Source organism: Salminus brasiliensis, chromosome 15, assembly GCF_030463535.1.
Source record: "Salminus brasiliensis chromosome 15, fSalBra1.hap2, whole genome shotgun sequence".
Classification (NCBI taxonomy): Eukaryota; Metazoa; Chordata; class Actinopteri; order Characiformes; family Bryconidae; genus Salminus; species Salminus brasiliensis.
Genome location: NC_132892.1, coordinates 7,069,039 through 7,086,039, shown reverse-complemented (window position 1 = coordinate 7,086,039; position 17,001 = coordinate 7,069,039). Strand labels below are relative to the sequence as shown.

The following is a 17,001-nucleotide window of genomic DNA, read 5'->3' as shown; positions in this document are numbered from 1 at the left end:
AAAACTATAATATGCTCAAAATCATATTTTGGGCATATGGATCAATGATATGTCTGGAGAAAGACGAATCAAGCAAATATGCCATATGCCATTGTACATCACAAAAACAGTCATTGAAAACAATTAATCAAACTCGTTCCAGAGTTTTTACTGATCTGGGAATCTGCTTTTAACTACAGTACAGTGCTGGAATTTACTACATGAAAGTCTTAAAGCTCGGCTCGCTGTTGTCACTCAATTGTTTTAAACTCTTAGTCTCTAACCACCTTCACACAGTCTGTAACTGTTTTATTGGATTTTAGTTAACATTCTATATGATTGTTTTCTGATTTAGGTTATTTTACTTTCTTTTTAAATTTGAGTTTAAATAAAAGGTTGAATTTAATTGAATCGAAACTGTACCTTAAATAAATTAATCCTTTTCCACATACATTTCTTAGAACAAAGGTTTAGGTTTATTAAAAGTGTTAAGTCACAAAAGAATGTACAAAAACAATCAACAACAAATTAACATCGAGCAGAGTAGATTCTGTTAGTCACACAGTAAAATGTGGTGCATCACTTGCAATTTTATTTGCAATATAAAAATGCACAGTATTTTTGCACGGCATGTAAACATATCACCACATCATCGTCATTATAATAAAAAATGTTTTTTGGTTGCCTCTGCAGTTTTGTGTCTGTTAGAGACTGTAGTGTACATGACATTATGTTCCAGTTTGGAAAAAAACATAAACAAACAAACAAAGACCCTTGAGACTTTTTTGTTAAAGTGATTACATTGTGACAGACTGACTGACTGATTGAGGTCTAAAAATATTAACATTTCACAACAAATAACATAGTCCCATCTTATGTATATTAGAATATGGAACAAAAAAAAGAAGTCAGATACTTCTAATTTTAGCTACTTCTTTAGCATGTTATTCATTTTACTATGGAACTATGATCCACTCAATCTTTATGTGTATTTGAAAAAAGAAATGGAATTATTTCTCTTGAAATATTTTCTTCATATAACATAAAATCTGACAAGTGGCATGTGCTTTGGTACCCAAGCTTCATAAAAAGATTTAGAAGGAGGTCATTATTGACTTGCAAAACATTTCTGTGTGATTTCCTTTGACTTTTCCCCCTCCTTTCAATAGTCTGAGAACACTTTAAAACATTTGAAAATTAGCGTGTTTCCTTTGTCTGTTTGCAACAACTTAAATAGGGATGTCCTCCCTGATCTAGAATATTTTAGGCCAATCCAGACATATCTGAAATTAGCTAGGAACTATGCTTTCGGTATAATTTAATCGTTGAGTCATAAAGTGTTGTGATGTCTACAATGAATAATCATTTCATTTATGTTTTTATGTAATGTTGATGGTAAATAAATAAGTTTTGTCTGGATACTATTAGTCCTTATAACAGCATTGTGTGTACCCCTCTATCATGTAAAGAAAGGTTTCAAGCTTATCATAAACTCATCATAAAACAATGTCTCAGGCCTCAGGCAGCATATTTATAAGCATTTCAAGTAATAACTTTGTTATGTTACTGTTAAAGGCATTAAAGGCCTCGACAGCAGGTGCCCATCACCACTACTGATTCTCTCATGTAAAACACAACATAAAACACATCACGTGTGTTGTCTGTTACCAATGGAAACTAAGCTGAACAGAGCAAATCTAAAAATATATAGTTTATTATTTTGTAAAAAGATATTTTGATAATTTGTAAAAAAAAAAACACCAGTACATTCAAATATGCCTTGTTGTTGCCTGCTCATCTAAAGCTTTGCTTGTTCAAAAGGGTTTCATTAATATGTGCTTATTCAAACTAATTTGAAATGCTGAAATGAAAAATACCAGTGAATATATGTTTAATGTTGACAAAACCTTTTTGTCATGTTGATAAAACCATTTTTCCATTTTTTTCCCAACATACATGACAGTGTAAATATTTGTGCTCATTTACCCTTGCAATTGAACAGTAAAATCGGTACCAATGATCAAATGGTAATTATTGCTTTAAAATGCACTGGTTTACACCAGAGGCATATGTCTCATAGACATATAGCTAGCTAAATAGACAGACATGCAAGATAAATTTTTTTATTATTTAATCTGTCTCAGTTTCACTACGGTAAAAATTTAATGGGAATATTACATTTGGAATTTCACCCTGCCAGAATTAAACAGAGACAGATGTAATAGTTCATTTTATATCGACCCCCCCCCAAGTAATATTGTAAAGGATGTGTATGTTAACAAAATAAACAAGATAATGTAAGTTTCTCTTAATAACGAATTTGCAATAGGTACATGTAAAAATGTAATTTGACATTTGTGCTTTGGTGTTTGGTCCTGTTCCCCCACTTTTTAACTTGCAAGTAAGTGTTAAAGCAAAACTGTTGCCCACTGAACTTAATAAATGCATTGATCATATACATTAATATCAATGTACTGAGATCTTAACATGGTGTCTGATTTTGGAATTTAGATGCAGAAAGATCATTTTAAATAAACCACTTTATGTTTTGGACAAGCTAGAGAGAAAAAGGAACTGTCTTTCAACTTCTATAAGACTTTATAACCATTTAATTAGCATTAAAAAAATTCTATATATATATATCTATATCCCAAATTATGCCATTATGCCAGCAATAAAGTGTCCAAAGTGTCCTTCCATAAATCTTCATTTTTTGTTACCTTTTTTTGTTTCTCTGTTTATCTGTAGTTGTGCAGTGGTTCGCTGATCTTCAGGCAGGCCCAATGTAATGCTCTGACCAGACTGATTAGAACTAGGAGAATGAAAAAGGCCCACAGCACATACAGCTTTTGGTTATGTTGTGCCTTCCACCATGTACCAGCCTAGAGAGAGCAAGAGAGAAAGGGTTGCTCTTAAAGACATGGTGATGGTTTTGCATGCTGCGTCCCTATAATAATAATAATAAGCTGTGTTAGTATATAATAGTGTACAGTTAAAAGTGGACCATAAATAAGGTTCTGAACAAAAAATGACAGTGACAAAGTCACCTAGCTTGTTTAAGGTGGTAGTTACTTCAGGCCCCTGCAGATGCACCTGTGCAACAGGTTTCCTAGATTGAGGTGGTACAGTGTAGGGACACTGTACCACCTCAATCTAGGAAACCTGTTGCACACCGCAGGTGTCTAGAGCCCAATCATCCTTAAACAGCGCCATCTGCAGGGGCCTGAAGTAACTACCACCTTAAACAAGCTAGGTGACTTTGGCACTGTAATTTTTTGTTCAGAACCTTATTTATGGTCCACTTTTAACTGTACACTATTATATACTAACACAGCTTATTATTATTATTATTATTAATATTATTATTATCATACTAAATGTGTTGCTTTGGTAACACTTACCATTAGTCCAGCAGTTGCACTGGTGAAGAGCAAACAACAGACAAACCAGATCAAGCTTTGCTTCCTTGGGTACCTCTGGCCAATTGATGAGCTATAAAGTTGCCAGGGGTGAGGGGTTGGACAGGGTAGAGAAAGGGTTTATATTTCATGTCAGGTGTGCAGTACATAATATGAATTACTAAATAATAGAAACGTCCATTAACTTTGACTTTCCACTATAATCATTTTAATCAAACTTATAGTCAGCCATTCAAGTTAAAACATTGGTATTCATATATATTTATACTTACACCTTTCTGCAGTGGGGGCAGCGGGCTAATGTTCGGTTTGTAAACTCTGTCCACTAGAACAAACCAGAACTTATTTTAAATGACGTAATATAATATAAATACGTATATATATATAAATGGGATCATCCCACACAAACGTGGGACCATTTACTCATGTTCCTATGTATCATTTACACATTGTAGTTCCTATATTCTTTGTAGTTCTTAAGAATCCAGTCCACATTTTTCTCATGAATGTCTAAACAAGAATATCCATGTTAAAACAACCAAGGAAACCAAGTGAAATGTTACATCCATAAGATTATGGTTCATTCAGTCAATAATAATCAAAAAGGTGATCATGATTACCAGAAAAGTGTTTCCACAGTGGCCACAGGACACCCTTGCTCCAGTAGGCTGAAGAGTTGGACTCCCTACACCAGGATGGACTGGACCTAAATTAATAATGCGCTTACTGCGCCAAAGTACACAGAGTTTGTGAGTAGGAACATTTTTTCTTTTTCAATCCAGCTTCACAAGATCATTGGCAAGGTTTGTGACTTGACATCTTGATTTGACATTCTCTCACCAGTAAGGCCGAGGGCAAGCGATCCTCTGTGAGGTGACTTTGCAGATCAGGAGACAGTTGCAAGGACAGCGCACATATTTCTTGCCAGCAGGGGCGTTTTTAATGGGCTGGTGGGAGAGAAAGAGAAAGGCAAGCTTTTGAGTATTGTTCTCTGTATCTGACTGAAGATAATAGTGTCGATTCTTAAGTAAATCACATGTGGGACATCCACCTGCACTTAAATATCATAGGCTGTTGATATCATAGGCTGCTGAATGTCCCAGGTTTATTTATGAAATGGTCCAAATCTGGTTGCAACCGAATTTCTAATCGAAATCTAATCTGACACACTTGTAGCATACAGACAAAAACCAAAGACAGTATTTTGGCCATCTTTGATTCCTTGTCCTTGAGCTGAGAAAAATGTTCTTTCAGGCATGGGACTTTCCACAGGGAGGAATTTGTGATAACTCGAGCACTGACTGTGGTTAAAGTTTTACGGTCATTTATCTGATCACACAGAGACATTAGACAATCTTAGGGACAGGAAAAGTAACCAGAATTTCTTCTGTATTGCATTGCTTCACTGTTCGAAGGGTGAATAAGAACCTATCTGTGGTAAAGGATTATCTTATATCATGCTTATACTAAGACCTGTATTGTAAAATCAACAGTGTGGCTTTCATATTGTATTGTAGTAGCAAGCCAAAAAGGCAGGTATAGTGTTGCTTTAATGTGCATGTGTTTTTCTATCAGGTGACCTACTGTAGCCTCGCTGCAGACACCACACTTGACTACATGTTGGTGCATCTTTCCCTCCACGCTGATGAGGGACTGGCACACTCTGCAGCTAATGACAGGGGCACTGCTGCTTTCAGGAGAGGCCAGTGGGGAGTACGGTGGTGGGGCCTCACCCAGCAACCCAGGCAGGGGTGGCGCACTGGCAAACGTTGGGAAACCTTGGGAATGGGTGAGAGGGTGAAGAGAGTGAAACAGAATGTGAACAGGAGAACAGAAGAGCTTTAAAAGTGCAACGACCACTTTTTTACATTATGAAATTGCTTACTAAAAACTTCCAGAACTATTAAGTAGGCTTAACATAACAAGCAGGAGCTTATAGTGCCTATATGTGAGACTAACAGGCTCAACGAGCCTGGGACTGAAGTGAGTGGTAGCTTTTGGTTTTTAATGGCACAGGTCTGAGTGAAGCTTACTGAGGGTAGTTTTGCCTGCAGTCTGTGCAGTTAAACTAGTCATGCGCTCTTACCGTGGGCTCTCTTGGACTCATCTCCTACAGCTGACAGCCCGTTCAACCCATTCACATCCGACAGCAACGGCGACCTCTCTCCGTCCGCCATACCGTGGACGATGCGGCCGGAGGGTCTCGTCGAGGGTCGTGGCGTTTCTCCTAGACAGAAATGTGCTCACGAGTAGCGATGCGAGAAAACACACCAGGAAGCGCCACACAGATCACATGAATTGTGGCAGCAGGAAATGGGAAACAAAAATAACAACATGGTCACGTGACCATGACACCGTCGTTCACTGGATTACTGGATTACCTCAGTAGTCCAAGTAAAATTTCACTTCTACATCAGAAAACAGTCTTTTCTCTTTTGAAAATCTAAGGGCCACGATGGTGTTTTGCTCAGATTATCTTTACCATGGCATACAAGTACACAAGTACACCCCATGAATCAACAGCATGTAGAAGCAGACATAACTAAAATAATCTTCTAATTTAAATACTTTCTAAAGTAACCTTAAATAACTTAAATAATCAAATTAAAGTTATTGTCATATACATGGTCATACACGGTACAACTAGCAGTGAAATGCTTTGACTGCCCGATTGCATGAAACAAACATGAAGGACAAAGCAAAGATGTCAAATAACCTAAAATAATAAAAAGTATGTAATGAAGTAATGGTTTGTTGTATGACTATCAGTCTCTCACATTGTTCTGGAGGAATTCTAGTCCACTCACTCAATTTGAGAAAAAAGAGTTTCGTGCACAACTCTATTATGGTTCTGCCACAGGATTTTATTTGGGTTGAGGTCTGGTCAGTATATTGTAGATTTGCTGGTGTGCTGGGGATCATTGTTCTGTCACATGACCCAATTTTGGCCAAGCTTTGGCTATTGGATTGATGGCCTCACATTTGACAGTAAAATACTTTGATATACACTGCTCAAAAAAATAAAGGGAACACTCAAATAACACATCCTAGATCTGAATGAAGTTAAATGTGCTGAGAACAAAATCACACAAAAATCATCAATGGAAATCAAATTTATTAACCAATGGAAGCCTGGATTTGGAGTCACACACAAAATTAAACACACTACAGGCTGATCCAACTTTGATGTAATGTCCTTAAAACAAGTCAAAATGAGGCTCAGTATTGTGTGAGGCCTCCACGTGCCTACAACGCCTGGGCATGCTCCTGATGGGGTAGCGAAGGTCTCCTGAGGGATCTCCTCCCAGACCTGGACTAAAGCATCCGCCAACTCCTGGACAGTCTGTGGTGCAACGTGATGTTGGTGGATGGAACGAGACATGATGTCCCAGATGTGCTCAATCGGATTCAGGTCTGGGGAACGGGCGGGCCAGTCCATAGCTTCAATGCCTTCATCTTGCAGGAACTGCTGACACACTCCAGCCACATGAGGTCTATCATTGTCCTGCATTGGGAGGAACCCAGGGCCAACCGCACCAGCATATGGTCTCACAAGGGGTCTGAGGATCTAATCTCGGTATCTAATGGCAGTCAGGCTACCTCTGGCGAGCACATGGAGGGCTGTGCAGCCCTCCAAAGAAATGCCACCCCACACCATTACTGACCCACTGCCAAACCGGTCATGCTGAAGGATGTTAAGATCATCCTCTCTGACTCTGTCACGTCTGTCACATGTGCTCAGTGTGAACCTGCTTTCATCTGTGAAGAGCACACCCTCCACCGCCATGCTTGACAGTTGGTATGACGTGTTTGTGCTGATTTGCTAGGTTTGGTTTTATAACCCTTTCCAGATTCATGGGCAGCAACAACTGCTTCTCTAACATCATTGCTTATATGTTTCATCCTCGACATTGTCCAGACCATCATCCTGCCAAAACCTCTGCTTTTATAAAGGTGGTTATACTTGCTATTGATTAATTGCCCCTGAAATGAAATGAAAATGGCCACTGTTACCAATTTGCAAGCAAGATGTTTTTTTAATCAATATTATTTTAATTATTAGAGAACAAGTTTATAATGTTTATAGCCTTACATTGTTTTCTTGATTTAGCATGTTTTTATTACACTGCCAATTAAATTCCCTCCTTACAAAGAAACAAAGCACCATCATGTTAAAAGATGTCCTTTACTTCACAAGTCAGAGCAGCATTTTGACAGTTTCACAGAGAAAGTACAATAAATATCAATGTAAACATCAGACATTATTAGCTATATACACACATCCTTCAAGCTGTCAACAAAGCAAAGCAAATTCATAATAAATTAACAAAAGTAAAACAAAGCCTGTACCCTGAAAATGTTGCACCACGTTCTCTGCAATGAATGCTTATAAAATATGTATTTATGTACAGTTAAAATATGTATATAAAGTCTATGCATTCAAAAAACAACAGCAACACACAACAAATAAATCAATAAATGAAAAATAATATTTTCATTTGGGGGAAAAAGTAACACCTTCAGTGCAAGTCAGGCAATGCATCTAGTACTGTACATGTGTGTGTCAAGCCTTCAGCATGTCAATGTTAAAAGCCCAACAGGAATTGCCAAATACGCCTTAAGACCAGCTCAGAGTGTACATAGTTGTAGATACTGCACAGTAGTTCAGGGACTACACTATTATGACTGACTTATAACACAGATTGTGCAGTTAACAGCAATTACACTGTATTTCAATATATAACTAGCATACTCTGAGGTAGTCAATGGACACACATTAGGACAGCATTTACCCTGCAACATTTACCTTTTAAGAGATGCTTAGACTTCATTCAAGTGGGGGCGGAAACAGTGCATTTTCAAGGTAGTCATTAACCAAAATAAGGTAAAACACAAGAACATGAACATAAACTGGCCTTTTCATTTGTTTGAGAGACACTCAATTAGGACCAGTTCTCTCAATTCCATACTGTGCCATGTGCAGCTGTCAAATGACTTCAGTGTGCCTAGATTATATTACTCAGTACCTGTGGCCAGTCTGGGCTAGCTGACTGGTAATTATTTAATTACTGATATAAATTAATATTTTATATAATTAGTGCATGAGTAATACAGAACCTCTTAATGAGAGTGAATACAAACACAAAGACAGTACGAAAGAAAGAAGGAAGGAAGAAAAAAAAGTAAGAAAGACACAGTAACATTTCCTGCACAGTAGCTCTTACCACTTTAGTACACTGTGTAAATAAGTGGCACGTACACAGATTATGGTACGTTCCAGAACTTTAACACGTCCATTTGTCGTCAGTGTAACACTTTGCTAGAGCTCATTAATACAGTAATCTGTCCATCACTCAAACCGTAACACTGAAGCTCTAGACATCGTAATCAGGAACAGCTGAGTAACTGATTCCTCCAGCAGAGGGGGGAGAGGAGTGGAGCGGAAACAGCCAACACAGCACTGAGCCTGCAAATAAAGGAGCGATTTAACAAACATGTATACTGAGCTGCCAGTTGTTTTTAGGTACACTGGAGTTAATCTTCACTGCTGACCATTTTATAAGACACAAATACATCCAGTGTGTTGCAGTGTGTCATCAGATTTAGCTGGATTTCAAATGACACTGATATTAATATTGTGGGCTCTGTCATTTACTGTTTCAAAACTCTTTCAAATGAATTAATTTATGGTTATACTGGTTTTATGTAAGAAAAGAAATGGCGACAAACTACTACCTGAAAAATGCTCACTTTTTCTAGATAAGAGCCACAGGTCATGGTATGAACACCAGGGAGCATTCATAAGTAAATAAAGTATAAAAAATATATGTAAAGATATTAAAGTATTAAAAATATGAAAGTATTAAAAGACTATTTTTTAATATCTAAATGGTTGGATATCCCAGTGAGCAATGAATTGATCAGTTGTGAGAAAAGAGAAGCTACGTCATACTACCCAGGCACTGCCTAGAAAAGGATGTCCAACAATCACTGAAGAAGGTACAGAATTTAGTGGCTGAGACTGGAGTGAAGGTGCACCAGTTAGTGACAAGAGCGCTGCATAAAATTAGCTTGGATGGGTGAGTGGCAAGAAAGAGGCCATTACTGAATACAAAAAAATACATCAAAACACTTCTGAGATTTGACAGAAAGCTTTGTGCTCAAATGAGACAAAATTGGGCAAAAATCCAAAATGCTATGTGGGGCATGTGTCTAACACTGCACATTTTTCCAATAGCGAGGCATGTAGGTGAAAGCACTGTGTTGAGGAGATGCCTTTTCAGGAGGGACTGGCCATCATGGATGGAGCAAAATAGCTACTGTAGGGAAATCCGCTGCAATCAGTTAAAAAAAGAAACTTGGGATAAATTTTAGCTTTTAAGGTGGATAATTATCCTTGTTAAGGATGATGGGACTTCCTCCCCTCCTAGTGAGTGTGCTGGTTGCACTATTTGGTGGCTGGCTTCACATGTGCTAATCTTAACCCTCCTAGTGTTGGGGGAGTTGCTAGTGATAGGGGGTTCACATGAATGGGGATTGAAAATTTGGCCTTCCAAATGTAGTAGAAAATGGGGTAACATTAGAAAAAAAACACAGGTACAACTTAGTAGCTGAATGCATTCATTAGAAGGGTTGTACACAAACATTTCGACATACAATATAGTTTTGCTTTTGTAAGGCATTTTGCAAGTCCTGTCCTGTTTTACAATTTATCAAACAGCCTCTAGCCCATCTGCCAATAGAAAATATCCACATAACCCACAGTGATCAGCTTCCATTTGGGTGGTGGACTCAATATAACATTTACACAGATAACAGAAATGAAGATTTTGAACTTACCTCGTCCAAACACTTCACGTAGCAGTGCAATTTTGGGCTTTCGTGTATGTGTGATATGGGTCAGCTGTCCGCTGTTTGGTCTGTCCTTCATAAGTCTGTTTTTCATTTGCTCAATGGGTGTCTCATCTGTTATAATAGACACCAGCTGAAGCAGAAAGAAGATGGCATTTGTATTAATTACTGTGTTTTAGATGTGTATGTGTGTGCATTTTCATTGGCCATGCGAGGAAATAAAGCAAAGTACAAACCTGGTCATAAAATATCACCAAGACGAAAACACCAAATAGTATGGATTCGACTAACAGAATGATGTAGTGTGCCCTAGATACAATAAAAAAAGGAGAGAAACACAGTGAAACATCCTACCTATCACAGAAAAAACATGGAAATTATGTGTTGTAAGCTTCAACAATTCTGTAGTACAGTCAATGTTCTGGTCAAAGGTCAAGGTAGAGCCATCTAATAAGTCAGTGTATGGAATAGTCTATTCTACATATTACCAATGCCTTCTTTGGCTATCCCAGGAAACACTTATGCTACACACCTGTATTAAGTCCTAGATTACAACTTTAACATGAATGTGGCTAAACTGCTGTAGGCAAAATATGCAAAGGTGTTGGCTAATGTGCCACAAAAAAAATATATACATTGGAAAGTGAATGGTATGTTTTAAACCTTTAAGTATTCATGTACTACATAAAACACTTACTTTTAAAATGTGAGGAAAATGATGAGGATCTTATGATATGGGATACAGACATTATCTGTGCAGATTTGGTGTTCATGCTTACACAATCAGATGCTTGCTAGGAGTTTCTTCTCCTTCTTTTTCTCCATCCCCTTCTCTTTCACTGCGTATCCTCCACACCCATGCAGACACCACAAGAGCCATGGAGTACAAACTGGCCATACCTATAAAAAAAAAAGGGGGGGGGGGCAATTATGAATCCTAACTAGCTGTACTAGTTCCACAGAAACACTGAATGGCAAATTCTTTACAGACAATACTGCACTTGTATTTCTGTACTTTCAAAAAGTGCAATATTTCACAGTATAGCGCTGTTGATATATTACCAACATTTGTAATTAATTTAATATAATATTTCAATAGTATTATTATAATCATAATGGTAAAGTCTAATAATGCAGTCTAACAAATTATTAGTTTGAATTTCATTTTAAACTCATTTTGGTTAACTAAAGATCAAAAAGCTCTCCATACTCACCAGTATAAAAGAGAAACTGGATGAAATATTTCTGGTTCAGCTCCCCAACACAGTTGTTGATCCTGCAATGTGTCAAAGTACACATTCACACAGACAAGTCAGTTTGATAGAGAAGATGAAAATTATATAGTTATATGACATGAGATATTCATGGATGGATTAATACATCCGAACTCTCTACATACAGAATTTTGGGACACCTGCTCATTCACTGTTTCTTCCAAAATTAAGGGTATTAAAAAGAGTTTAAACTGCATTTGTGGGCGTAACTGTCCCTACTGTCCAGGGAAGGCTTTCTACTAGATTTAAATTTTGAAGGTCAGGATATGGGATGATCACCACCGCACCTCAACCCCAACTCCCTGACTCATGCCAAACGTATTGGATGGAGCACCATTATTTCAGATAACACAGTTTCACTACTCCACAGCTCAATACAGGGGACGTACTACCCCTCTAGCACACACCTGGCATGGTTATCTGTTATCAGTTATCTGCTCCAGAGAGTTCTATTCAATTGCCAATATTCCTCTACATCTACTACTGTACTGTGCTGACAAGCTGTGCGTGTGCATTTGCAGCAATGGTCAGCAATGGGTTCAACTTAAAGTAGCTGAAGACATTCATTAGAAGACCTAAATCCACCCTATCAAAGCCTAAGCAACATGTTCACTGTGTGAACATGTTCACAGAAGGCCTGTTTGGTAATCCATCCCTGGAAACATTGGGGTTAACAGAAGTCAGATAAGAGACTGAATTCAGAAGACTGACCATGGGCAGTGATGGTCCATACGCCTGATGCAGCGCTGACACACTCGGCAGTGATGTGCTCGGGGGGGCCGATAGGTTTCACAGCGACTGCAGACAGTCCAGCCCTCGCAGCCCTGCTAACAAAGGTGCCTCTTAGAATAAACACAAACAGCATGGTGGAGAGGTGGATTGCTTTTAAAGGAATAGCTAGGTAAAAAATCTAATTACCATGACTAACCACTTACCCCAGACGTAGTCAATATGCCAAAATATAATGTTTGCTTCTTTAGTTTAGAATATGAAATGCTAAGTTAACACTGCTAACAAACACTGGACAATCACCAATCTCGTCTTCATTAATACACCCAAAAACGTTTCCCTCCAGCTGAATGGTAGGGCAGCCACTTTGTGCATTCCTATTTTACCATAAATGTTTACAAAAGGTTTATTCATGACATTTACTAAATACATTTATTTTACTTGTTTATGTAGCCAATTGATATTGAAGCTAAATACATTGTCAAGATTTGTAAAGATTATGTTTGTAAGTCTCACATTTTCCATTCTAAACTAAAGATAAATTTCTTTTGCATCTTGTGTAAACGATCTATCATGTTAGTTAAATTTTTGGTCAAACTATTTATTTAGCTCTTACAGAAAGAGATGTCTAGACCAGCTCTGTATATAATTAGAAATACTTATAGCTTCTTGCAAAGCTCAAAAAGCCCTATATGTCAGAGAATTGAGATAAACATTTAATAAAAAAATATTTCTAATAAATAATTAATTTCTAAAAATAATATAGAAATGTTGAAGAATTGTTAATTAACATACAACACTAAAACTTGTGGACTCACCCTGTCATTCATACGGTTGGACTGAGACCTCAGGTCTGAAAAGTCAATGGCTGTCTCAGGGAGAGGCACCATACCTGCAAAACATAAAAAACGCTTTACCCACTTATGCACATGCAGTTACATTTGTTTTTTTGCTTATGCGTTATATCAGTGATTTATTTGTTGTTCTTAATCATCATTGTCAGTGACACTAATATTTGTTAGTTATGTAACGATCTTACCCAGAGGCCCACAATTTTGCTCATGTTACAGAAGCAGGTAGTAATCTTGGTATATCATAGTGGATGGGAATTCTGCCACATTTTCAAAATTTCATTATTCAATCATTAAAATGTAAACAAATACATTCAGAGTTTGGTGTGAAATGCTTGAAAAACATCACAGAAGGTTATCGCATGCAAAAGCTACAGATCTCTATGTATGATAACACAAAAAGATTTTTGTATTATTTGTATTTTGTTGGAATTGCAAGGAATTGTAGTGAAATAGCGCTCAAAGAAGATTTGTGTTTCCAATCAAATATTTATGTACAATTATATGCAAATTATATTAAAGAACTCTATGGACTGTGTGTAGTAGTCTTTATTTATTTATTCATTTAAAAAACATACCTAGCCCTGGTATTCATCACAACCACTGTAAAGAAAATGGCAAGTTTCTCTACAATAATCTTTTTTTTTTACCAAACTTCTATGATTGCATGGATTTGATTGAATTAACCACGTCTCTGAATGATATTGATTGAATCACACATACATTTTGTTTTAATACTTATAAGCTAAAATTAAACATGCCAAGAATGTGCAAATGGGTCCATTCTGACTAAAGCATGGCAGATGAACACATTAAAAATGTAAAATCCAGGTAACAGTCACAAAAGACATGAAAAACTGTTTGTTTATTCTCCTGCACAAGATCTTCTCAACAATGCGAACCTGAGGCTAGTGAAGAGTTGTTCTTTTTTTCCATCTCTGTTCTATTCTGTAAAACCTAAGGCTAGCAATTATATTGTCAGAGTTGTGTTAAAAATAATGAAAATAACAAGCTTGTTAAAAGGACTGCTCACCAAACATACAAGGAGAAGCTAATCCAGATGACCCCTAGTTTTTAAATGCAGCAGTCTTTGTTGTCTGAAAATGTGATAAAATATCGGTAGGATCAGAACTGTAGTATAGGCACTCCAAGTGACGGTGCCACTCTTATTAACATGTTGATGTATTGGCCAGAAACAGCAAATCAAGTGTTTCATTCTGAATTTCCACAGTGAAGAAAATATACTAGGCAAGATTACTGATTTTTGTATCAAAACATAAGTTTATTTACTCAAAGGGGATACCATTTGCAAAAACATTTTACCATACTCATATCATTGTTGCCACCTAAAAGCCTTATATCTCGACTACACTTCACAGGAGAAGGAAAAAAAACAACTTTCAATCGAGGTCAATGTGAAAGATGAAGTCCGTTCACAATAACATTCTGACACAAAGTTCACATTTCTCAAAACTGGATCAACATATTTTTTGTGCAAAAGTGGCAATGTGTAATAATAAAATATAATACTTTAAGAATGACATATCTGTGTGATACCATATATTATGTGTGTGTGTGTGTAATCCTCCAACTCCACTCAGCTCAGCTATCTCTATTTGAGCAGCAAATGATGGAACATTGCTACATACTTTTCAGCATTAGAATTACTTGTCTTAGACTGAACTTGAGACAATCAGAGCAGCTGAGCGTCATGTTGTGCCCCCTGGGTAGTGCAGTTTATACAGCATCATAAGGAATCGCCAAGAAGCTGAATGAGAGAGGGCAGAAACGAAAACCGGCACAGAAGAGAAAGTCATAGGAAGCCAAAGAGTAAAATGTATAAATGCTGGTGTTACACCTGGAATCTTTGACTGCTGAATTCTATGATTATAGAGGGTGCTGACCCACAATATCTGCTGTAGCTTCTGGTTGTGGTCTCTTTAACAAGAATAATTATGTCCTTTAATTCCACCAATGTGGAGACAGTTTAGCATATGTGTTTTCTTTTGTCTGGTGATTTGCTAAGTTGAGGAAAAAAAAGTATAGTATGTAAGTAAGTGTAGATCATGTCCTGAAGTTGTCATTTGTTGTAAACATCGCTTGTTGAACAGAGCACAACGAAATATACATAGTCAGTGTAAGACATTTGTGCAGCACCATCTCTCTCTCACTATATACCCATGGCAATATCCACGGTATAGCATGCCTTTGAGTGTATTACATAGATAATACCACCATTCTGATCGTATCTTGCAGTATACCATGACTTCATGTGTATTATTGTGTAATAGCTTCATGGGACACTCACCTGGGTCTGAGAAAACTGCTTTCGAATGACATGCCAGAAGCAGTAACAATATAACATTAAATATCGATCCATGAAGAGTGCACCATACACTGTAAACAAAAAAAAGAAGAAATGTTTCAAAGAATAACAATATAAAATCATTTAAAACAATTATTTGTACAAAAATCTACTTTTTACTTTGGTCATTAACATTTACTGTGTTAATATGTGATTTTTGACCAATAAAGAAAAGTCTATGTTGATAGATGCTGGACGTACTGAGATCAGTTGTATAGGAATCGCTACAGACGGGTGAAATTAAGTATGTTTATATCCTGCTACTCTTTTACTTCTACTCAAGTTGTTTTTTTGGAATTTTACCTTTACTTTTTACTTGAGGTATTATTCTACTGAAGCATGGGTTTAAAATGCACCACACTTCTGCAAATCCAACAGAAAAACCCAAAACAAACGAACAAAAAAAAAACCTCAACACAGACCCATGACGCTCTAAATGAGATTTCAAAATAATGGTGTCAAGGGTGAGAAAATCCATGCCTTCTCACTTTCCAACCCTCTCTATCACGTAATTAGCAATGTGGCATCCAGCACACATCCTGCCATGTTAATAACTTACTTTATGTGTCTATCCACCGAAAAAAGACTTCAAACACATCCAACAACAGGTGGCAAACATCAGTGTATGACATTAATACATCTGAGCAATTCTTTTTTCACTGCCAGTATACCACACCATAATTTGGGCTGAACAGCATGGGCATATATACAGCTTCGCTGTGCAATCCATTAAAAAAAAGAAGAGGCCTGCATTACAATTACACTCAGATACGGGTCTACAACTAGGTTTCCTAAATTGTACACTTCTGAAGGGAGACTTCATTAGTTCTTTTAATTGGTCCTATATAAAACCAAAGCAATTCACTTTGAAGGTGTAAATGTTTGGAACTATAAAGCTACAACAGTGTCTTCCTCATAAAGAAAGCATATGTAAACCATGCAAAGATGGTATGGTTTCCAATAATGGTTCTTTGAACTAATCCTACATAGAATCACTGGTTTTACTAAAGACCTCCTAAAAACACATTAACTGTGTCTCTGATTGAACCCATTGATTCACTAATGCACAGAAACCAGCATCGGCGCCTTCTGAATATATCCCAACTTCAAACACTGCAATAAACAAACATGTCAACGATATTTCATGGCATTGCCGGTGCGTCGTGGAATAGCCATTTGCGACGAGCTAAGCAAAGTTCGCTTCGTGAATCTTCGTGGAGAAGAAATGTAGCTTGAAAAAAGTCTGTCACTGAGGTGCAGTCTAGCTGTTAAGAACAGCAGTGAATAAACTGGAGTGATGGAGCCTCGATGTCGTCACGACCGCGGTCCACACCATCTTTATAAAGCCTGGTGCTGTTTCTGTAAACACCACACCAACCCATAGCCTTACCTCCCGGAGTAGGCGGGGATCAGCACGTATTGAATAACCACGTAGTCGGCGTAAAACACACTAAAATAGGTCAAAATAAGACAAACGAAACCGCACGGATCTCGCCGGCAGCGAAACGACGCCATCTTCGGCTCCCCTGGCT

General features: G+C 37.4%; 2 protein-coding genes across 3 annotated transcripts; both read right to left on the bottom strand.

Annotated features, from left to right (window-relative positions):
• Nucleotides 1–549: 549 nt before the first annotated feature.
• Nucleotides 550–5,708, bottom strand: pip4p1b (phosphatidylinositol-4,5-bisphosphate 4-phosphatase 1b). The gene is made up of 7 exons (XM_072656895.1): nt 5,485–5,708; nt 4,983–5,176; nt 4,239–4,345; nt 4,019–4,124; nt 3,671–3,723; nt 3,381–3,471; nt 550–2,861 (listed from the first exon to the last, which is right to left on the bottom strand). The coding sequence occupies exons 1-7, from the start codon at nt 5,573–5,575 to the stop codon at nt 2,718–2,720; spliced, it is 786 nt and encodes a 261-aa protein (XP_072512996.1). The 5' UTR covers nt 5,576–5,708; the 3' UTR covers nt 550–2,717.
• A 1,857-nt stretch (nt 5,709–7,565) lies between these two features.
• Nucleotides 7,566–17,001, bottom strand: LOC140536140 (palmitoyltransferase ZDHHC3). 2 transcript variants are annotated; one of them, XM_072657794.1, is made up of 9 exons: nt 16,860–17,001; nt 15,413–15,501; nt 13,072–13,145; nt 12,236–12,351; nt 11,465–11,526; nt 11,030–11,150; nt 10,487–10,559; nt 10,239–10,383; nt 7,566–8,865 (listed from the first exon to the last, which is right to left on the bottom strand). In XM_072657794.1, exons 1-9 carry the CDS (start codon nt 16,982–16,984, stop codon nt 8,774–8,776), a joined length of 897 nt encoding a protein of 298 aa, XP_072513895.1. In that variant the 5' UTR covers nt 16,985–17,001; the 3' UTR covers nt 7,566–8,773. The 2 variants fall into 2 exon arrangements, with proteins under 2 accessions (XP_072513895.1, XP_072513896.1); XM_072657795.1 differs by having other exon boundaries at nt 12,236–12,348.

Excerpts from the sequence above, each read along its gene's own strand:
- pip4p1b (XM_072656895.1), bottom strand. The coding sequence starts at position 5,575 with ATGGCGGACGGAGAGAGGTCGCCGTTGCTGTCGGATGTGAATGGGTTG. Across the intron at positions 5,177-5,484 it reads TGAGTCCAAGAGAGCCCACG|GTTTCCCAACGTTTGCCAGT; the intron begins GTAAGAGCGCAT and ends CCCATTCCCAAG. Across the intron at positions 3,472-3,670 it reads TGCCCCCACTGCAGAAAGGT|CTCATCAATTGGCCAGAGGT; the intron begins GTAAGTATAAAT and ends GCAACTTTATAG.
- LOC140536140 (XM_072657794.1), bottom strand. The coding sequence starts at position 16,984 with ATGGCGTCGTTTCGCTGCCGGCGAGATCCGTGCGGTTTCGTTTGTCTT. Across the intron at positions 11,527-12,235 it reads ATGGACCATCACTGCCCATG|GATCAACAACTGTGTTGGGG; the intron begins GTCAGTCTTCTG and ends GACACATTGCAG. Across the intron at positions 11,151-11,464 it reads CCAGTTTCTCTTTTATACTG|GTATGGCCAGTTTGTACTCC; the intron begins GTGAGTATGGAG and ends TTTTTTTTATAG.